We start from the raw sequence: 22,904 nt of genomic DNA on the forward strand, positions 1-22,904 counted from the left end.
TGCTACCGCAAAAACTAGACAGGAGTCCTATTTACTTTGAAATAGATATAAGCAACTATACAATCCACCTTGGAAAACTGCAGTATTGGGAAGTGATACATTATAACCAATATTAACTATAGATATTTATCAATCGTTTAATAGTGCAACCTAGGTGGCCATCCCCCTGGGATAAATTGCAACATTTCAGCTTCTTTGTAATGTGGGATACATTTATATAACTCCTCAAATAGCCACTGCAATATCTAATCAATGCAGTTAGGGGTAGCATTTCAATAGCAAAATCTAGCAGACTGCAGATAAGTGCAGGTCACCGCAATTTATAAACTTTGCTTCCAATACTACATTATCCCCTTTTTTATTGCACTTATTAGAGGCAAGCATTGATCATTGCAATCAAGGGAAGTAACTGTAACAGTGTAACGGAATTTAGTACTCCAGCAGATAAGTGCAGGTTATTTTGTACTATAGATTACGCTTTAAACAGCCTTCTTCCCCCACCACTATTTGTTAGCCTATTTGAATTCACATCAGGAGCTGTAATTCTAGTATTATATCTCACACTCAATTATTTGTAAACTCTATAAGGATATAGTGTATCGTCAATTCAAGTATATATGTACTTCTAATGTTATAGTGTGGTACTATCCTGCGAATTTGGCACTCTTCAAATATAGATTACAATATCTGCCCAATCCTGGGGATCTATCAATAACTGAATACACTCTGTATGACAAACCTAAAATCAATTATAATAGAAGTAGCTCTAGTATAATCTGAGCAATGAACCTGAAACTTTAATCTTATTAATACGCATGACCAATTCTAACTGTATTTGTATATATACAAATTAATTTCTTCATTGGTAACAAATCGTTGTGCATATAAGTACAAGTCTTGGTGTCAGTAAAAATCATTAACAGGGTTTACACCAATCACAGACACTACAAACCACCCCAGTGATATTATGAGCCACTGACAAAAGACGTGGCGTTTAACTCATCACTTTATTGTGTTTATTGATCAATAAATATATCGCTTAATTTGTTGAAGGACACAATACCCAAGGATTATCTAGACATATATTGTAATGTACTACAGCATTCAGGGTGCAGAAAATATTTAGTTATCCTTTCCACCAGTGCCTTATCTATTATCATTACAAATATTACAACCTCTTTGAGATATTAGTGTAACTTATATTAATTTATATTATCACCCAAGTTGTCCTGATAGTTATTTAGCCACCCACAATACGAGCCTCTGACAAGAAACTTAGGACTGTATTTGTTGCCCTATATATATATATAGAGCTAGAGATATCCAGTACTTTCCACCAATATATATCATTTACAACAATGTCCTGAAGTAATTTCTTATCAGCACACTTATATCTACATTCACGGATTGATATTTAAGTACCGTATATCAGTACTAGATACTGCAGTATCCCACGTATTATCTGCTGACGCACCGCCCACAGAAGGATAAGATAATATATATGTGGATAGTGTGATCTACTATTGACATATACCGTGGATTTAGTTTCAATATTATATTATTTCATGTTGACTCCATCATCAACCCATTCATAAGATAGGCATAGCTTCTATAATCATTTTGATTTGGTGGCAGAGAAATTGTTCTACTGTTCTAAATTTTATTGTGCCTTTTAAATGTTCTGTTGTGTTTGTTTTGCAATTTTAATATAAACCAATAAAGGTTAAATTTTAAATACACTACCTCACTACATCTTCAGATTTTGATGTTACCTAAAATAATAAAGGGAGAGTGAAGTGCTATATAGATGCATTCTTTTGCCCAACTTCTATGTTGACAATCTTCCTAAGTCAGTTTATGCATAAGCACTCAAGCTCAGGACAACTTATTGTTCCCCATATATAAGCAACTCCCTAATTTCAGTGTAGTGCTGTTGCACGCTTTTCTTCTTTCCACTGTGCTAATGAGTCACGGTTTCTTGTGCCAATGTCCTGCCTAGGACGTGACTAGTCGCTGGGGTAGTGAGTCGCTGTTACTGGTGCCAGTGTTCTGCGTGGTACGTGACTAGTCACTGGGGTAGTGAGTCAGTTACTGATGCCAGTGTCCTGCGTGGTACGTGACTAGAAGTTGGGGTATTGAGTCAGTAACTGGTGCCAGTGTCCTGCATGGTACGTGACTAGTCGCTGGGGTAGTGAGTCAGTTACTGGTGCCAGTGTCCTACCTGGTACGTGACTAGTCGCTGGGGTAGTGAGTCAGTTACTGGTGCCAGTGTGCTGCCTGGTACGTGACTAATCACTGGGGTAGTGAATCACAGTTACTGGTGTCAGTGTCCTGCCTGGTACGTGACTAGAAGTTGGGGTATTGAGTCAGTAACTGGTGCCAGTGTCCTGCATGGTACGTGACTAGTCGCTGGGGTAGTGAGTCAGTTACTGGTGCCAGTGTCCTACCTGGTACGTGACTAGTCGCTGGGGTAGTGAGTCAGTTACTGGTGCCAGTGTGCTGCCTGGTACGTGACTAATCACTGGGGTAGTGAGTCACAATTACTGGTGCCAGTATACTGCCTGGTACGTGACTAGTCGCTGGGGTAGTGAATCACAATTACTGGTGCCAGTGTCCTGCCTGGTACGTGACCAGTCACTGGGGTAGTGAGTCAGTAACTGGTGCCAGTGTCCTGCCTAGTGCATGACTAGTCACTGGGGTAGTGAGTTACAGTTACTTGTGCCAGTGTCCTGCCTGGTACGTGACTAGTTGCTGGGGTAGTGAGTCAATTACTCGTGCCAGTGTCCTGCCTGGTACGTGACTAGTCACTGGGGTAGTGAGTCAGTAACTGGTGCCAGTGTCCTGCCTGGTATGTGACTAGTCGCTCGGGTAGTGAGCCGCAGTTACTGATGCCAGTGTCCTGCCTGGTACGTGACTAGTCGCTGGGGTAGTGAGTCAGTAACTGGTGCCAGTGTCCTGCCTGGTATGTGACTAGTCGCTCGGGTAGTGAGCCGCAGTTACTGATGCCAGTGTCCTGCCTGGTACGTGACTAGTCACTGGGGTAGTGAGTCAGTAACTGGTGCCAGTGTCCTGCCTAGTGCATGACTAGTCACTGGGGTAGTGAGTTACAGTTACTTGTGCCAGTGTCCTGCCTGGTACGTGACTAGTTGCTGGGGTAGTGAGTCAATTACTCGTGCCAGTGTCCTGCCTGGTACGTGACTAGTCACTGGGGTAGTGAGTCAGTAACTGGTGCCAGTGTCCTGACTAGTGCATGACTAGTCACTGGGGTAGTGAGTTGAAGTTACTTGTGCCAGTGTCCTGCCTGGTATGTGACTAGTCGCTGGGGTAGTGAGCCGCAGTTACTGGTGCCAGTGTCCTGCCTGGTACGTGTCTAGTCGCTGGGGTAGTGAGTCAGTTACTCGTGCCAGTGTCCTGCCTGGTACGTGACTAGTCGCTGGGGTAGTGAATCACAGTTACTGGTGCCAGTGTCCTGCCTGGTACGTGACTGGTCGCTGGGGTAGTGAGCCGCAGTTACTGGTGCCAGTGTCCGGCCTGGTACGTGACTAGTCGCTGGGGTAGTGAATCACAGTTACTGGTGCCAGTGTCCTGCCTGGTATGTGACTAGTCGCTAGGGTAGTGAGTCAGTTACTGGTGCCAGTGTGCTGCCTGGTACGTGACTAATCACTGGGGTAGTGAGTCACATTTACTGGTGCCAGTGTCCTGCCTGGTACGTGACTAATTACTGGGGTAGTGAGTCGCAGTTACTGGTGCCAGTGTCCTGCCTGATGCGTAACTAGTCGCTGGGGAAGTGAGTCGCAGTTACTGGTGCCAGTGTCCTGCCTGGTACGTGTCTAGTCGCTGGGGTAGTGAGTCAGTTACTAGTGCCAGTGTCCTGCCTGGTACATGACTAGTCGCTGGGGTAGTGAGTCAGTTACTGGTGCCAGTGTCCTGCCTGGTACGTGACTAGTCGCTGGAGTAGTGAGTCAGTTACTAGTGCCAGTGTCCTGCCTGGTACATGACTAGTCGCTGGGGTAGTGAGTCAGTTACTGGTGCCAGTGTCCTGCCTGGTACCTGTCTAGTCGCTGGGGTAGTGAGTCAGTTACTGGTGCCAGTGTCCTGCCTGGTACCTGTCTAGTCGCTGGGGTAGTGAATCACAGTTACTGGTGCCAGTGTCCTGCCTGGTATGTGACTGGTCGCTGGGGTAGTGAGCCGCAGTTACTGGTGCCAGTGTCCTGCCTGGTACGGGACTAGTCGCTGGGGTAGTGAGTCAGTTACTAGTGCCAGTGTCTTGCCTGGTACGTGACTAGTCGCTGGGGTAGTGAATCACAGTTACTGGTGCCAGTGTCCTGCCTGGTACGGGACTAGTCGCTGGGGTAGTGAGTCAGTTACTAGTGCCAGTGTCTTGCCTGGTACGTGACTAGTCGCTGGGGTAGTGAATCACAGTTACTGGTGCCAGTGTCCTGCCTGGTACGGGACTAGTCGCTGGGGTAGTGAGTCAGTAACTAGTGCCAGTGTCTTGCCTGGTACGTGACTAGTCGCTGGGGTAGTGAATCACAGTTACTGGTGCCAGTGTCCTGCCTGGTACGGGACTAGTCGCTGGGGTAGTGAGTCAGTTACTAGTGCCAGTGTCTTGCCTGGTACGTGACTAGTCGCTGGGGTAGTGAATCACAGTTACTGGTGCCAGTGTCCTGCCTGGTACGGGACTAGTCGCTGGGGTAGTGAGTCAGTAACTGGTGCCAGTGTCCTGCCTGGTACGTGACTAGTCACTGGGGTAGTGAGTCAGTAACTGGTGCCAGTGTCCTGCCTAGTGCATGACTAGTCACTGGGGTAGTGAGTTGCAGTTACTTGTGCCAGTGTCCTGCCTGGTATGTGACTAGTCGCTCGGGTAGTGAGCCGGAGTTACTGATGCCAGTGTCCTGCCTGGTACGTGACTAGTCGCTGGGGTAGTGAGTCAATTACTCGTGCCAGTGTCCTGCCTGGTACGTGACTAGTCACTGGGGTAGTGAGTCAGTAACTGGTGCCAGTGTCCTGACTAGTGCATGACTAGTCACTGGGGTAGTGAGTTGAAGTTACTTGTGCCAGTGTCCTGCCTGGTATGTGACTAGTCGCTGGGGTAGTGAGCCGCAGTTACTGGTGCCAGTGTCCTGCCTGGTACGTGACTAGTCGCTGGGGTAGTGAATCACAGTTACTGGTGCCAGTGTCCTGCCTGGTATGTGACTGGTCGCTGGGGTAGTGAGCCGCAGTTACTGGTGCCAGTGTCCGGCCTGGTATGTGACTAGTCGCTAGGGTAGGGAGTCAGTTACTGGTGCCAGTGTCCTGCCTGGTACGGGACCAGTCGCTGGGGTAGTGAGTCAGTTACTAGTGCCAGTGTCTTGCCTGGTACGTGACTAGTCGCTGGGGTAGTGAATCACAGTTACTGGTGCCAGTGTCCTGCCTGGTACGGGACTAGTCGCTGGGGTAGTGAGTCAGTTACTAGTGCCAGTGTCTTGCCTGGTACGTGACTAGTCGCTGGGGTAGTGAATCACAGTTACTGGTGCCAGTGTCCTGCCTGGTATGTGACTAGTCGCTAGGGTAGTGAGTCAGTTACTAGTGCCAGTGTCCTTCCTGGTACGTGACTAGTCGCTGGGCTAGTGAGTCAGTTACTGGTGCCAGTGTGCTGCCTGGTACGTGACTAATCACTGGGGTAGTGAGTCACATTTACTAGTGCCAGTGTCCTGCCTGGTACGTGACTAATTACTGGGGTAGTGAGTCGCAGTTACTGGTGCCAGTGTCCTGCCTGATGCGTAACTAGTCGCTGGGGAAGTGAGTCGCAGTTACTGGTGCCAGTGTCCTGCCTGGTATGTGTCTAGTCGCTGGGATAGTGAGTCAGTTACTAGTGCCAGTGTCCTTCCTGGTACATGACTAGTCGCTGGGGTAGTGAGTCAGTTACTGGTGCCAGTGTTCTTCCTGGTACGTGACTAGTCGCTGGGGTAGTGAGTCAGTTACTAGTGCCAGTGTCCTGCCTGGTACATGACTAGTCGCTGGGGTAGTGAGTCAGTTACTGGTGCCAGTGTCCTGCCTGGTACCTGTCTAGTCGCTGGGGTAGTGAGTCAGTTACTAGTGCCAGTGTCCTGCCTGGTGCATGACTAGTCGCTGGGGTAGTGAGTCAGTTACTGGTGCCAGTGTCCTGCCTGGTACGTGACTAGTCGCTGGGGTAGTGAGTCAGTTACTAGTGCCAGTGTCCTGCCTGGTACATGACTAGTCGCTGGGGTAGTGAGTCAGTTACTGGTGCCAGTGTCCTGCCTGGTACCTGTCTAGTCGCTGGGGTAGTGAATCACAGTTACTGGTGCCAGTGTCCTGCCTGGTATGTCACTGGTCGCTGGGGTAGTGAGCCGCAGTTACTGGTGCCAGTGTCCTGCCTGGTATGTGACTAGTCGCTAGGGTAGGGAGTCAGTTACTGGTGCCAGTGTCCTGCCTGGTACGGGACTAGTCGCTGGGGTAGTGAGTCAGTTACTAGTGCCAGTGTCTTGCCTGGTACGTGACTAGTCGCTGGGGTAGTGAATCACAGTTACTGGTGCCAGTGTCCTGCCTGGTACGGGACTAGTCGCTGGGGTAGTGAGTCAGTAACTGGTGCCAGTGTCCTGCCTAGTGCATGACTAGTCACTGGGGTAGTGAGTTGCAGTTACTTGTGCCAGTGTCCTGCCTGGTATGTGACTAGTCGCTCGGGTAGTGAGCCGGAGTTACTGATGCCAGTGTCCTGCCTGGTACGTGACTAGTCGCTGGGGTAGTGAGTCAGTAACTGGTGCCAGTGTCCTGCCTAGTGCATGACTAGTCACTGGGGTAGTGAGTTGAAGTTACTTGTGCCAGTGTCCTGCCTGGTACGTGACTAGTCGCTGGGGTAGTGAGTCAATTACTCGTGCCAGTGTCCTGCCTGGTACGTGACTAGTCACTGGGGTAGTGAGTTGAAGTTACTTGTGCCAGTGTCCTGCCTGGTATGTGACTAGTCGCTGGGGTAGTGAGCCGCAGTTACTGGTGCCAGTGTCCGGCCTGGTATGTGACTAGTCGCTAGGGTAGGGAGTCAGTTACTGTTGCCAGTGTCCTGCCTGGTACGGGACTAGTCGCTGGGGTAGTGAGTCAGTTACTAGTGCCAGTGTCTTGCCTGGTACGTGACTAGTCGCTGGGGTAGTGAATCACAGTTACTGGTGCCAGTGTCCTGCCTGGTACGGGACTAGTCGCTGGGGTAGTGAGTCAGTTACTAGTGCCAGTGTCTTGCCTGGTACGTGACTAGTCGCTGGGGTAGTGAATCACAGTTACTGGTGCCAGTGTCCTGCCTGGTATGTGACTAGTCGCTAGGGTAGTGAGTCAGTTACTAGTGCCAGTGTCCTTCCTGGTACGTGACTAGTCGCTGGGCTAGTGAGTCAGTTACTGGTGCCAGTGTGCTGCCTGGTACGTGACTAATTACTGGGGTAGTGAGTCGCAGTTACTGGTGCCAGTGTCCTGTCTGATGCGTAACTAGTCGCTGGGGAAGTGAGTCGCAGTTACTGGTGCCAGTGTCCTGCCTGGTATGTGTCTAGTCGCTGGGGTAGTGAGTCAGTTACTAGTGCCAGTGTCCTGCCTGGTACATGACTAGTCGCTGGGGTAGTGAGTCAGTTACTGGTGCCAGTGTCCTTCCTGGTACGTGACTAGTCGCTGGGGTAGTGAGTCAGTTACTAGTGCCAGTGTCCTGCCTGGTACATGACTAGTCGCTGGGGTAGTGAGTCAGTTACTGGTGCCAGTGTCCTGCCTGGTACGTGACTAGTCGCTGGGGTAGTGAGTCGCAGTTATTGGTGCCAGTGTTCTGCCTGGTACGTGACTAGTCACTGGGGTAGTGAGTCGCAGTTATTGGTGCCAGTGTCCTGCCTGGTACGGGACTAGTCGCTGGGGTAGTGAGTCAGTTACTGGTGCCAGTGTGCTGCCTGGTACGTGACTAATCACTGGTGTAGTGAGTCACAGTTACTGGTGCCAGTGTCCTGCCTGATACGTGACTAATTACTGGGGGGTAGTGAGTCGCAGTTACTGGTGCCAGTGTCCTGCCTGATGCGTAACTAGTCGCTGGGGAAGTGAGTCGCAGTTACTGGTGCCAGTGTCCTGCCTGGTACATGACTAGTCGCTGGGGTAGTGAGTCAGTTACTAGTGCCAGTGTCCTGCCTGGTACATGACTAGTCGCTGGGGTAGTGAGTCAGTTACTGGTACGTGTCTAGTCGCTGGGGTAGTGAGTCACAATTATTGGTGCCAGTGTCCTGCCTGGTATGGGACTAGTCGCTGGGGTAGTGAGTCAGTTACTAGTGCCAGTGTCCTGCCTGGTACGTGTCTAGTCGCTGGGGTAGTGAGTCAGTTACTAGTGCCAGTGTCCTGCCTGGTACGTGACTAGTCGCTGGGGTAGTAAATCAGTTACTAGTGCCAGTGTCCTGCCTGGTACGGGACTAGTCGCTGGGGTACGGAGTCAGTTACTAGTGCCAGTGTGCTGCCTGGTACGTGACTAGTCGCTGGGGTAGTAAGTCAGTTACTGGTGCGTGACTAGTCGCTGGGGAAGTGAGTCGCAGTTACTGGTGACAGTGTCCTGCCTGGTACGGGACTAGTCGCTGGGGTAGTGAGTCAGTTACTAGTGCCAGTGTCCTGCCTGGTACGTGTCTAGTCGCTGGGGTAGTGAGTCACAGTTATTGGTGCCAGTGTCCTGCCTGGTACGGGACTAGTCGCTGGGGTAGTGAGTCAGTTACTAGTGCCAGTGTCCTGCCTGGTACGTGTCTAGTCGCTGGGGTAGTGAGTCAGTTGCTAGTGCCAGTGTGCTGCCTGGTGCGTGACTAGTCGCTGGGGTAGTGAGTCAGTTACTAGTACCAGTGTGCTGCCTGGTATGGGACTAGTCACTGGGGTAGTGAGTCAGTTACTAGTGCCAGTGTGCTGCCTGGTACGTGACTAGTCGCTGGGGTAGTGAATCGCAGTTACTGGTACATGACTAGTCACTGGGGTAGTGAGTTGCAGTTATTGGTGCCAGTGTTCTGCCTGGTACGTGTCTAGTCGCTGGGGTAGTGAGTCGCAGTTATTGGTGCCAGTGTTCTGCCTGGTACGTGACTAGTCACTGGGGTAGTGAGTCGCAGTTATTGGTGCCAGTGTCCTGCCTGGTACGGGACTAGTCGCTGGGGTAGTGAGTCACAGTTACTGGTGCCAGTGTCCTGCCTGATACGTGACTAATTACTGGGGTAGTGAGTCGCAGTTACTGGTGCCAGTGTCCTGCCTGATGCGTAACTAGTCGCTGGGGAAGTGAGTCGCAGTTACTGGTGCCAGTGTCCTGCCTGGTACATGACTAGTCGCTGGGGTAGTGAGTCAGTTACTGGTACGTGTCTAGTCGCTGGGGTAGTGAGTCACAGTTATTGGTGCCAGTGTCCTGCCTGGTATGGGACTAGTCGCTGGGGTAGTGAGTCAGTTACTAGTGCCAGTGTCCTGCCTGGTACGTGTCTAGTCGCTGGGGTAGTGAGTCAGTTGCTAGTGCCAGTGTGCTGCCTGGTACGTGTCTAGTCGCTGGGGTAGTGAGTCAGTTGCTAGTGCCAGTGTGCTGCCTGGTACGTGACTAGTCGCTGGGGTAGTGAGTCAGTTACTAGTGCCAGTGTGCTGCCTGGTACGTGACTAGTCGCTGGGGTAGTGAGTCGCAGTTACTGGTGCCAGTGTCCTGCCTGGTACATGACTAGTCGCGGGGGTAGTGAGTCGTAGTTACTGGTGCCAGTGTCCTGCCTGGTACGTGTCTAGTCGCTAGGGTAGTGAGTCGCAGTTATTGGTGACAGTGTCCTGCCTGGTACATGACTAGTCACTGGGGTAGTGAGTCAGTTACTAGTGCCAGTGTCCTGCCTGGTACGTGACTAGCCACTGGGGTAGTGAGTCGCAGTTATTGGTGCCAGTGTCCTGCCTGGTACGTGACTAGTCGCTGGGGTAGTGAGTCAGTTACTGGTGCGTGACTAGTCGCTGGGGAAGTGAGTCACAGTTACTGGTGCCAGTGTCCTGCCTGGTACGTGTCTAGTCGCTGGGGTAGTGAGTCAGTTACTGGTACATGACTAGTCACTGGGGTAGTGAGTCAGTTACTAGTGCCAGTGTCCTGCCTGGTACGTGTCTAGTCGCTGGGGTAGTGAGTCACAGTTATTGGTGCCAGTGTCCTGTCTGGTACGTGACTAGTCGCTGGGGTAGTGAGTCAGTTACTAGTGCCAGTGTCCTGCCTGGTACGGGACTAGTCGCTGGGGTACGGAGTCAGTTACTAGTGCCAGTGTGCTGCCTGGTACGGGACTAGTCGCTGGGGTACGGAGTCAGTTACTAGTGCCAGTGTGCTGCCTGGTACGTGACTAGTCGCTGGGGTAGTGAGTCAGTTACTGGTGCGTGACTAGTCGCTGGGGAAGTGAGTCGCAGTTACTGGTGCCAGTGTCCTGCCTGGTACGGGACTAGTCGCTGAGGTAGTGAGTCAGTTACTGGTGCCAGTGTCCTGCCTGGTACGTGACTAGTCGCTGGGGTAGTGAGTCAGTTACTAGTGCCAGTGTGCTGCCTGGTACGTGACTAGTCACTGGGGTAGTGAGTCAGTTACTAGTGCCAGTGTGCTGCCTGGTATGTGACTAGTCGCTGGGGAAGTGAGTCGCAGTTACTGGTGCCAGTGTCCTGACTGGTACATGACTAGTCGCGGGGGTGGTGAGTCGTAGTTACTGGTGCCAGTGTCCTGCCTGGTACGTGTCTAGTCGCTGGGGTAGTGAGTCACAGTTATTGGTGCCAGTGTCCTGCCTGGTACGGGACTAGTCGCTGGGGTAGTTAGTCAGTTACTAGTGCCAGTGTGCTGCCTGGTTCATGACTAGTCGCTGGGGTAGTGAGTCAGTTACTAGTGCCAGTGTCCTGCCTGGTACGTGACTAGTCGCTGGGGTAGTGAGTCAGTTACTAGTGCCAGTGTGCTGCCTGGTACGGGACTAGTCACTGGGGTAGTGAGTCAGTTACTAGTGCCAGTGTGCTGCCTGGTACGTGACTAGTCGCTGGGGTAGTGAGTCAGTTACTAGTGCCAGTGTGCTGCCTGGTACGTGACTAGTCGCTGGGGTAGTGAGTCGCAGTTACTGGTGCCAGTGTCCTGACTGGTACATGACTAGTCACTGGGGTAGTGAGTCAGTTACTAGTGCCAGTGTCCTGCCTGGTACGGGACTAGTCACTGGGGTAGTGAGTCAGTTACTAGTGCCAGTGTGCTGCCTGGTACGTGACTAGTCGCTGGGGTAGTGAGTCAGTTACTAGTGCCAGTGTGCTGCCTGGTACGTGACTAGTCGCTGGGGTAGTGAGTCGCAGTTACTGGTGCCAGTGTCCTGACTGGTACATGACTAGTCGCGGGGGTGGTGAGTCTTAGTTACTGGTGCCAGTGTCCTGCCTGGTACGTGTCTAGTCGCTGGGGTAGTGAGTTGCAGTTATTGGTACCAGTTTCCTGCCTGGTACGTGACTAGTCGCTGGGGTAGTGAATCACAGTTACTGGTGCACTTAACCTATGGTTTAGTATCAGGATTATGTAATAACTTAGCTTATTTTTGTAATTGTGTATGTGATGTAAAGTGATTCTACAATATAAAATAAAACATTCAGTGGTTCTGTAAAAATTTACTGATGGAATTAAAAGAAACTGAAATGGAACTTTCATGATTTGCTTAGTGTACAGTTTTCCTTGATATTATTTATCTTATTTAGTTTTTAACTTGATTTATAAAACTGAGCTCATTTCCATAAGAGCAAACTGAAGTACTCTCAGGGGTGTGCATGTGACGAGGTCTTTATTGTAGCGGTGTTTGCAGTTACATTTAGTGCTCAGGACACATGCACACGCCTGAGCCCACCTCAGTATGGAAAGGAACTCAGTATCAGCAAGCAAGGCCAAGAGAAAGAGGTAAGTTTCATAAATTGTACAGTTTTCTAGTTTACTTCTATCTGAATCATGAAAGTTTACTTTGACTTACGTGTCCCTTTAAAAACTGCCTGTGAGTTGCCCTGGGGTTTAAAGGTGCGTTAAATAGTAAATACACACTAGACATAATGATGTATTCAACAATGAATACATCATCCTTATAATATATAGATGTATTCTTTACTATTATACTAGTTGTTTAAATATTGAACTTATAAGTGTAAATGTTTAGTTTCTATAAAGTAATGGGTCCTGTCATGTTTGAATATTTTTTTTTATTTGTCTCTGTCTTCTGCTGAGAACAATTAGACCGATGTAAATCAGCAATAAATTACAGTTGGTGCAAAAAAGGCTATATGAAAACCCTGTTAGATAACATTGTGTTTCACACAGCCTTGTATGGATGTTCTCTTTTACTGCCTGTTTTATATCTGTCCCTAAATGGTTTCAACAGGAGAGTAAGATAACGAATGCGGTGCCCATTACTTTATAGAATTTAGAAAAATAAGAAAGTTCAGCGTTAATTACAGTAAAAGGGGGAAAATAAAGTAAATATATTGCTAAGTTGCTCAGCTACATTTTATATTACAATCTCCTATTGTTTAATTTCCCTTTAAGATCGTAGAGCGGTGATGGCTTTGTGAATATATAATTCTATTCTGCCACTGAAGAGGTTAATAGAGTAGCTTTTATATTCTGAAATCAGTGTTATAAAACTGTAGTAATACCCACGCTCCTGTGACCCTCAGACAGGCACTCAGTGAGGTGACAGCTGCCCTACGTGAGCGCCTACATCGCTGGCATCAGATTGAGATGCTTTGTGGATTCCAGATTGTCAACAACCCCGGCTTCCACTCTCTGCTGCAAGCCCTAAACATAGATCCCGGCTTGATGGGGGGATCCCGGCATGCACCTACCCACTTCATCATGACAGATGATGTTGATGATTTAGATGAAGATATTTCGTCCCCCATCACCATGCAATGTAAGTAATAGGCTGCATAATGCCTTTGTGTTTTTAGGTTGCTTGTTTATGGACTGCACCTTTCTGTGTCTATGAGTACCGCCTGTGTGTGCGAGTTCCATCTCTGACTGTGTGTGCGAGTTCCGTCTCTGACTGTGTGTGCGAGTTCCATCTGCGACTGTCTGCGAGTATCGTCTGCGACTGTGGGTATCTGCGAGTATCGTCTGCGACTGTGTGGGTGTCTGCAAGTATCATCTGCGACTGTGTGGGTGTCTGCGAGTATCGTCTGCGACTGTGTGGGTGTCTGCGAGTATCGTCTGCGACTGTGTGGGTGTCTGCGAGTATCGTCTGCGACTGTGTGGGTGTCTGCGAGTATCGTCTGCAACTGTGTGGGTGTCTGCGAGTATCGTCTGCGACTGACTGTGTGGGTGTCTGCGAGTATCGTCTGCGACTGACTGTGTGGGTGTCTGCGAGTATCGTCTGCGACTGACTGTGTGGGTGTCTGCGACTGACTGTGTGGGTGTCTGCGAGTACCGTCTGCGACTGTGTGGGTGTCTGCGAGTACCGTCTGCGACTGTGTGAGTGTCTGCGAGTACTGCCTGTGACTGTGTGCCTCTGCGAGTAACATTCTGTGACTGTGTGTGTGTCTCTTCTAGTAACAGTCTGTGACTGTGTGTGTGTGTCTCTGCGAGTAACAGTCTGTTACTGTGTGTGTGTCTCTGCGAGTAACAGTCTGTGACTGTGTGTGTGTCTCTTCTAGTAACAGTCTGTGACTGTGTGTGTGTCTCTGCGAGTAACAGTCTGTTACTGTGTGTGTGTCTCTGCGAGTAACAGTCTGTGACTGTGTGTGTGTCTCTGCGAGTAACAGTCTGTTACTGTGTGTGTGTCTCTGCGAGTAACAGTCTGTGACTGTGTGTGTGTCTCTGCGAGTAACAGTCTGTTACTGTGTGTGTGTCTCTGCGAGTAACAGTCTGTTACTGTGTGTGTGTCTCTGCGAGTAACAGTCTGTGACTGTGTGTGTGTCTCTGCGAGTAACAGTCTGTTACTGTGTGTGTGTCTCTGCGAGTAACAGTCTGTTACTGTGTGTGTGTCTCTGCGAGTAACAGTCTGTGACTGTGTGTGTGTCTCTGCGAGTAACAGTCTGTTACTGTGTGTGTGTCTCTGCGAGTAACATTCTGTGACTGTGTGTGTGTCTCTGCGAGTAACAGTCTGTTACTGTGTGTGTGTCTCTGCGAGTAACATTCTGTGACTGTGTGTGTGTGTGTCTCTGCGAGTAACAGTCTGTTACTGTGTGTGTGTCTCTGCGAGTAACAGTCTGTTACTGTGTGTGTGTCTCTGCGAGTAACAGTCTGTGACTGTGTGTGTGTCTCTGCGAGTAACAGTCTGTTACTGTGTGTGTGTCTCTGCGAGTAACATTCTGTGACTGTGTGTGTGTCTCTGCGAGTAACAGTCTGTTACTGTGTGTGTGTCTCTGCGAGTAACAGTCTGTTACTGTGTGTGTGTCTCTGCGAGTAACAGTCTGTGACTGTGTGTGTGTCTCTGCGAGTAACAGTCTGTGACTGTGTGTGTGTGTCTGCGAGTAACAGTCTGTGACTGTGTGTGTGTCTCTGCGAGTAACAGTCTGTTACTGTGTGTGTGTCTCTGCGAGTAACATTCTGTGACTGTGTGTGTGTGTCTCTGCGAGTAACAGTCTGTTACTGTGTGTGTGTCTCTGCGAGTAACAGTCTGTTACTGTGTGTGTGTCTCTGCGAGTAACATTCTGTGACTGTGTGTGTGTGTCTCTGCGAGTAACAGTCTGTTACTGTGTGTGTGTGTCTCTGCGAGTAACAGTCTGTTACTGTGTGTGTGTCTCTGCGAGTAACATTCTGTGACTGTGTGTGTGTGTCTCTGCGAGTAACAGTCTGTTACTGTGTGTGTGTCTCTGCGAGTAACATTCTGTGACTGTGTGTGTCTCTGCGAGTAACAGTCTGTGACTGTGTGTGTGTCTCTGCGAGTAACAGTCTGTTACTGTGTGTGTGTCTCTGCGAGTAACAGTCTGTTACTGTGTGTGTGTCTCTGCGAGTAACATTCTGTGACTGTGTGTGTGTGTCTCTGCGAGTAACAGTCTGTTACTGTGTGTGTGTCTCTGCGAGTAACAGTCTGTTACTGTGTGTGTGTCTCTGCGAGTAACATTCTGTGACTGTGTGTGTGTGTCTCTGCGAGTAACAGTCTGTTACTGTGTGTGTGTGTCTCTGCGAGTAACAGTCTGTTACTGTGTGTGTGTCTCTGCGAGTAACATTCTGTGACTGTGTGTGTGTGTCTCTGCGAGTAACAGTCTGTTACTGTGTGTGTGTCTCTGCGAGTAACAGTCTGTTACTGTGTGTGTGTCTCTGCGAGTAACAGTCTGTGACTGTGTGTGTGTCTCTGCGAGTAACAGTCTGTTACTGTGTGTGTGTCTCTGCGAGTAACATTCTGTGACTGTGTGTGTCTCTGCGAGTAACAGTCTGTGACTGTGTGTGTGTCTCTGCGAGTAACAGTCTGTTACTGTGTGTGTGTCTCTGCGAGTAACAGTCTGTTACTGTGTGTGTGTCTCTGCGAGTAACATTCTGTGACTGTGTGTGTGTGTCTCTGCGAGTAACAGTCTGTTACTGTGTGTGTGTCTCTGCGAGTAACAGTCTGTGACTGTGTGTGTGTCTCTGCGAGTAACAGTCTGTTACTGTGTGTGTGTCTCTGCGAGTAACAGTCTGTGACTGTGTGTGTGTCTCTGCGAGTAACATTCTGTGACTGTGTGTGTGTCTCTGCGAGTAACAGTCTGTTACTGTGTGTGTGTCTCTGCGAGTAACAGTCTGTTACTGTGTGTGTGTCTCTGCGAGTAACAGTCTGTTACTGTGTGTGTGTCTCTGCGAGTAACAGTCTGTTACTGTGTGTGTGTCTCTGCGAGTAACAGTCTGTTACTGTGTGTGTGTGTCTCTGCGAGTAACAGTCTGTTACTGTGTGTGTGTCTCTGCGAGTAACAGTCTGTTACTGTGTGTGTGTCTCTGCGAGTAACAGTCTGTTACTGTGTGTGTGTCTCTGCGAGTAACAGTCTGTTACTGTGTGTGTGTCTCTGCGAGTAACATTCTGTGACTGTGTGTGTGTCTCTGCGAGTAACAGTCTGTTACTGTGTGTGTGTCTCTGCGAGTAACAGTCTGTTACTGTGTGTGTGTGTCTCTGCGAGTAACATTCTGTGACTGTGTGTGTGTCTCTGCGAGTAACAGTCTGTTACTGTGTGTGTGTGTCTCTGTGAGTAACATTCTGTTACTGTGTGTGTGTCTCTGCGAGTTACGGTCTGTTACTGTGTGTGTGTGTCTCTGCGAGTAACAGTCTGTTACTGTGTGTGTGTCTCTGCGAGTAACATTCTGTGACTGTGTGTGTGTCTCTGCGAGTAACAGTCTGTTACTGTGTGTGTGTCTCTGCGAGGTAACAGTCTGTTACTGTGTGTGTGTCTCTGCGAGTAACAGTCTGTTACTGTGTGTGTGTCTCTGCGAGTAACAGTCTGTTACTGTGTGTGTGTCTCTGCGAGTAACAGTCTGTTACTGTGTGTGTGTGTCTCTGCGAGTAACAGTCTGTTACTGTGTGTGTGTCTCTGCGAGTAACAGTCTGTGACTGTGTGTGTGTCTCTGCGAGTAACAGTCTGTGACTGTGTGCGTGTCTCTGCGAGTAACAGTCTGTTACTGTGTGTGTGTCTCTGCGAGTAACAGTCTGTTACTGTGTGTGTGTCTCTGCGAGTAACATTCTGTTACTGTGTGTGTGTCTCTGCGAGTAACAGTCTGTGACTGTGTGTGTGTCTCTTCTAGTAACAGTCTGTGACTGTGTGTGTGTCTCTGCGAGTAACAGTCTGTTACTGTGTGTGTGTCTCTGCGAGTAACAGTCTGTTACTGTGTGTGTGTCTCTGCGAGTAACAGTCTGTGACTGTGTGTGTGTCTGCGAGTAACAGTCTGTTACTGTGTGTGTGTCTGCGAGTAACAGTCTGTTACTGTGTGTGTGTCTCTGCGAGTAACAGTCTGTGACTGTGTGTGTGTCTCTGCGAGTAACAGTCTGATACTGTGTGTGTGTCTCTGCGAGTAACCAGTCTGTGACTTGTGTGTGTGTCTCTGCGAGTTAACAGTCTGTTCTCTTGTGTGTGTCTCTGCGAGTAAAAGTCTGTACTGTGTGTGTCCCTCTGCGAGTAACAGTCTTGTTACTGTGTGTGTGTCTCGGCGAGTAACAGTCTGTGACTGTGTGTGTGTCTCATGCGAGTAACAGTCTCCGTTACTGATTGGGTCGAGTCTGTTGTGTGTGTGCTCTGCGAGTAACGAGTCTGTGACTGTGTGGTGTGTCTCTTGCGAGTACAGTCTGTGTACTTGTGGGTGTGTCTATGCGAGTAACAGTCTGTTACTGTGTGTGTGTCTTCTGCGAGTACAGTCCTGATACTGTGGGTGGGGTCTGCTGTAACATCACTGTTGACTGTGTGTGTGTCTCTGCGAGTACAGTCTGTGACTGTGTGTGTGTCTCTGCGAGTAACAGTCTGTGACGTGTGGTGTGGTGTCTCTGCGAGTAACAGTCTGTGACTGTGTGTGTGGTTGCTCTGCGAGTACAGTCTGTGACTGTGTGTGTGTCTCTGCGAGGTAACAGTCTGTTACTGTGTGTGTGTGCTCTGCGAGTAACAGTCTGTTACTGTGTGTGCGTCTCTGCGAGTAACAGTCCTGTTACTGTGTGTGTGTCTCTGCGAGTAACAGTCTGTGTCTGTGTGTGTGTCTCTGCGAGTAACAGTCTGTTACTGTGTGTGTGTCTCTGCGAGTAACAGTCTGTTACTGTGTGTGTGTCTCTCTGCGAGTAACCAGTCTGTTACTGTTTGTGTGATCTCTGCGAGTACTCAGTCTGTTTCCGAGACCTGTCGGTGTGTCTCGCCGAGTAACAGTCTGTTGACTGTGTGTGTGTCTCTGCGAGTAACAGTCTGTGACTGTGTGTGTGTCTCTGCGAGTAACAGTCTGTTACTGTGTGTGTGTCTCTGCGAGTAACAGTCTGTTACTGTTGTGTGTGTCCTCTGCGAGTAAACAGTCTGTTACTGTGTGTGTGTCTCTGCGAGTAACAGTCTGTTACTGTGTGTGTGTCTCGCGAGTAACAGTCTGTTACTGTGTGTGTGTCTCTGCGAGGTAACAGTCTGTGACTGTGTGTGTGTCTCTGCGAGTAACAGTCTGTTACTGTTGTGTGTCTCTGCGAGTAACAGTCTGTGACTGTGTGTGTGTCTCTGCGGAGTAACAGTCTGTGACTGTGTGTGTGTCTCTGCGAGTAACAGTCTGTTACTGTGTGTGTGTGTCTCTGCGAGTAACAGTCTGTGACTGTGTGTGTGTCTCTGCGAGTAACAGTCTGTGACTGTGTGTGTGTCTCTGCGAGAGTAACAGTCTGTGACTGTGTGTGTGTCTCTGCGAGTAACAGTCTGTGACTGTGTGTGTGTCTCTGCGAGTAACAGTCTGTTACTGTGTGTGTGTCTCTGAGAGTAACAGTCTGTTACTGTGTGTGTGTCTCTGCGAGTAACAGTCTGTGACTGTGTGTGTGTCTCTGCGAGTAACAGTCTGTTACTGTGTGTGTGTCTCTGCGAGTAACAGTCTGTTACTGTGTGTGTGTCTCTGCGAGTAACAGTCTGTGACTGTGTGTGTGTCTCTGCGAGTAACAGTCTGTTACTGTGTGTGTGTCTCTGCGAGTAACAGTCTGTTACTGTGTGTGTGTCTCTGCGAGTAACAGTCCTGTACTGTGTGTGTGTCTCTGCGACTAACAGTCTGTGACTGCTGTGTGTGTCTCTGCGAGTAACAGTCTGTTACTGTGTGTGTGTCTCTGCGAGTAACAGTCTGTTACTGTGTGTGTGTCTCTGCGAGTAACAGTCTGTTACTGTGTGTGTGTCTCTGAGAGAAGAGTAACAGGTCTGTGGTACTGTGTGTGTGTCTCTGCGAGTAACAGTCTGTACTGTGTGTGTGTCTCTGCGAGTAACAGTCTGTTACTGTGTGTGTGTCTTCTGCGAGTAACAGTCTGTTACTGTGTGTGTGTCTCTGCGTAGGTACAGTCTGTTACTGTGTGTGTGTCTCTGCGAAGTAACAAGTCTTATACTGTGTGTGTGTCTCTGCGAGTAACAGTCTGTGACTGTGTGTGTGTGTCTCTGCGAGTAACAGTCTGTTACTGTGAGTGTGTGTCTCTGCAGAGTAACAGACTGTTACTGTGTGTGTGTCTCTGCGAGTAACAGTCTGTTACTGTGTGTGTGTCTCTGCGAGTAACAGTCTGTGACTGTGTGTGTGTCTCTGCGAGTAACAGTCTGTGACTGTGTGTGTGTCTCTGCGAGTAACAGTCTGTTACTGTGTGTGTGTCTCTGCGAGTAACAGTCTGTTACTGTGTGTGTGTCTCTGCGAGTAACAGTCTGTTACTGTGTGTGTGTCTCTGCGAGTAACAGTCTGTTACTGTGTGTGTGTCTCTGCGAGTAACAGTCTGTGACTGTGTGTGTGTCTCTGCGAGTAACAGTCTGTTACTGTGTGTGTGTCTCTGCGAGTAACAGTCTGTTACTGTGTGTGTGTCTCTGCGAGTAACAGTCTGTGACTGTGTGTGTGTCTCTGCGAGTAACAGTCTGTGACTGTGTGTGTGTCTCTGCGAGTAACAGTCTGTGACTGTGTGTGTGTCTCTGCGAGTAACAGTCTGTTACTGTGTGTGTGTCTCTGCGAGTAACAGTCTGTGACTGTGTGTGTGTGTCTCTGCGAGTGACAGTCTGTTACTGTGTGTGTGTGTCTCTGCGAGTGACAGTCTGTTACTGTGTGTGTGTCTCTGCGAGTAACAGTCTGTTACTGTGTGTGTGTCTCTGCGAGTAACAGTCTGTGACTGTGTGTGTGTCTCTGCGAGTAACAGTCTGTGACTGTGTGTGTGTCTCTGCGAGTAACAGTCTGTTACTGTGTGTGTGTCTCTGCGAGTAACAGTCTGTGACTGTGTGTGTGTCTCTGCGAGTAACAGTCTGTTACTGTGTGTGTGTGTCTCTGCGAGTAACAGTCTGTTACTGTGTGTGTGTCTCTGCGAGTAACAGTCTGTTACTGTGTGTGTGTCTCTGCGAGTAACAGTCTGTTACTGTGTGTGTGTCTCTGCGAGTAACAGTCTGTGACTGTGTGTGTTTCTCTGCGAGTAACAGTCTGTGACTGTGTGTGTGTCTCTGCGAGTAACAGTCTGTTACTGTGTGTGTGTGTCTCTGCGAGTAACAGTCTGTTACTGTGTGTGTGTCTCTGCGAGTAACAGTCTGTTACTGTGTGTGTGTGTCTGCGAGTAACATTCTGTGACTGTGTGTGTGTGTCTCTGCGAGTAACAGTCTGTTACTGTGTGTGTGTCTCTGCGAGTAACAGTCTGTTACTGTGTGTGTTTCTCTGCGAGTAACAGTCTGTTACTGTGTGTGTGTGTCTCTGCGAGTGACAGTCTGTTACTGTGTGTGTGTGTCTCTGCGAGTGACAGTCTGTTACTGTGTGTGTGTCTCTGCGAGTAACAACAGTCTGTTACTGTGTGTGTCTCTGCGAGTAACAGTCTGTGACTGTGTGTGTGTCTGCGAGTAACAGTCTGTGACTGTGTGTGTGTCTCTGCGAGTAACAGTCTGTTACTGTGTGTGTGTCTCTGCGAGTAACAGTCTGTTACTGTGTGTGTGTGTCTCTGCGAGTAACAGTCTGTTACTGTGTGTGTGTCTCTGCGAGTAACAGTCTGTGACTGTGTGTGTGTCTCTGCGAGTAACAGTCTGTGACTGTGTGTGTGTCTCTGCGAGTAACAGTCTGTGACTGTGTGTGTGTCTCTGCGAGTAACAGTCTGTGACTGTGTGTGTGTCTGCGAGTAACATTCTGTGACTGTGTGTGTGTCTCTGCGAGTAACAACAGTCTGTTACTGTGTGTGTGTGTCTCTGCGAGTAACAGTCTGTTACTGTGTGTGTGTGTCTCTGCGAGTAACAGTCTGTTACTGTGTGTGTGTCTCTGCGAGTAACAACAGTCTGTTACTGTGTGTGTGTGTCTCTGCGAGTAACAGTCTGTTACTGTGTGTGTGTGTCTCTGCGAGTAACAGTCTGTTACTGTGTGTGTCTCTGCGAGTAACAGTCTGTGACTGTGTGTGTGTCTCTGCGAGTAACAGTCTGTTACTGTGTGTGTGTCTCTGCGAGTAACAGTCTGTTACTGTGTGTGTCTCTGCGAGTAACAGTCTGTTACTGTGTGTGTGTCTCTGCGAGTAACAGTCTGTGACTGTGTGTGTGTCTCTGCGAGTAACAGTCTGTTACTGTGTGTGTGTCTCTGCGAGTAACAGTCTGTTACTGTGTGTGTGTCTCTGCGAGTAACAGTCTGTTACTGTGTGTGTGTCTCTGCGAGTAACAGTCTGTGACTGTGTGTGTGTCTTTGCGAGTAACAGTCTGTTACTGTGTGTGTGTCTCTGCGAGTAACAGTCTGATACTGTGTGTGTGTCTCTGCGAGTAACATTCTGTGACTGTGTGTGTGTCTCTGCGAGTAACAGTCTGTGACTGTGTGTGTGTCTCTGCGAGTAACAGTCTGTTACTGTGTGTGTGTCTCTGCGAGTAACAGTCTGTTACTGTGTGTGTGTCTCTGCGAGTAACAGTCTGTGACTGTGTGTGTCTCTGCGAGTAACAGTCTGTTACTGTGTGTGTGTCTCTGCGAGTAACAGTCTGTTACTGTGTGTGTGTCTCTGCGAGTAACAGTCTGTTACTGTGTGTGTGTCTCTGCGAGTAACAGTCTGTTACTGTGTGTGTGTCTCTGCGAGTAACAGTCTGTGACTGTGTGTGTGTCTCTGCGAGTAACAGTCTGTGACTGTGTGTGTCTTTGCGAGTAACAGTCTGTTACTGTGTGTGTCTCTGCGAGTAACATTCTGTGACTGTGTGTGTGTCTCTGCGAGTAACAGTCTGTGACTGTGTGTGTGTCTCTGCGAGTAACAGTCTGTGACTGTGTGTGTGTCTCTGCGAGTAACAGTCTGTGACTGTGTGTGTGTCTCTGCGAGTAACAGTCTGTGAGTGTGTGTGTGTCTCTGCGAGTAACAGTCTGTGACTGTGTGTGTGTCTCTGCGAGTAACAGTCTGTGACTGTGTGTGTGTCTCTGCGAGTAACATTCTGTGACTGTGTGTGTGTGTCTCTGCGAGTAACATTCTGTGACTGTGTGTGTGTCTCTGCGAGTAACAGTCTGTTACTGTGTGTGTGTCTCTGCGAGTAACAGTCTGTTACTGTGTGTGTGTCTCTGCGAGTAACAGTCTGTTACTGTGTGTGTGTCTCTGCGAGTAACAGTCTGTTACTGTGTGTGTGTCTCTGCGAGTAACAGTCTGTTACTGTGTGTGTCTTTGCGAGTAACAGTCTGTTACTGTGTGTGTGTCTCTGCGAGTAACAGTCTGTGACTGTGTGTGTGTCTCTGCGAGTAACAGTCTGTTACTGTGTGTGTGTCTCTGCGAGTAACAGTCTGTTACTGTGTGTGTGTCTCTGCGAGTAACAGTCTGTGACTGTGTGTGTGTCTCTGCGAGTAACAGTCTGTGACTGTGTGTGTGTGTCTGCGAGTAACATTCTGTGACTGTGTGTGTGTCTCTGCGAGTAACAGTCTGTTACTGTGTGTGTGTCTCTGCGAGTAACAGTCTGTTACTGTGTGTGTGTCTCTGCGAGTAACATTCTGTGACTGTGTGTGTGTCTCTGCGAGTAACAGTCTGTGACTGTGTGTGTGTCTCTGCGAGTAACAGTCTGTGACTGTGTGTGTGTCTCTGCGAGTAACAGTCTGTTACTGTGTGTGTCTCTGCGAGTAACAGTCTGTTACTGTGTGTGTGTCTCTGCGAGTAACAGTCTGTTACTGTGTGTGTGTCTCTGCGAGTAACAGTCTGTTACTGTGTGTGTGTCTCTGCGAGTAACAGTCTGTGACTGTGTGTGTGTCTCTGCGAGTAACAGTCTGTGACTGTGTGTGTGTCTCTGCGAGTAACAGTCTGTGACTGTGTGTGTGTCTCTGCGGAGTAACAGTCTGTTACTGTGTGTGTGTCTCTGCGAGTAACAGTCTGTTACTGTGTGTGTGT

The 22,904-nt window shown here is 49.1% G+C and overlaps 1 protein-coding gene across 4 annotated transcripts in view; it reads left to right on the top strand.

The window, feature by feature from the left end:
- The window catches only part of STIM1 (stromal interaction molecule 1), a 601,163-nt gene that overhangs the window by 481,288 nt on the left and 96,971 nt on the right, over window positions 1-22,904 (top strand). For all 4 annotated transcript variants that reach the window (XM_053708828.1, XM_053708825.1, XM_053708827.1 and 1 more), the window contains exon 11: window positions 12,646-12,881. In XM_053708828.1, the coding sequence (XP_053564803.1) occupies window positions 12,646-12,881 (236 nt within the window). The remainder of the gene's footprint in view (window positions 1-12,645; window positions 12,882-22,904) is intronic.

This window comes from Bombina bombina, chromosome 3 (assembly GCF_027579735.1).
Source record: "Bombina bombina isolate aBomBom1 chromosome 3, aBomBom1.pri, whole genome shotgun sequence".
NCBI lineage: Eukaryota > Metazoa > Chordata > Amphibia > Anura > Bombinatoridae > Bombina > Bombina bombina.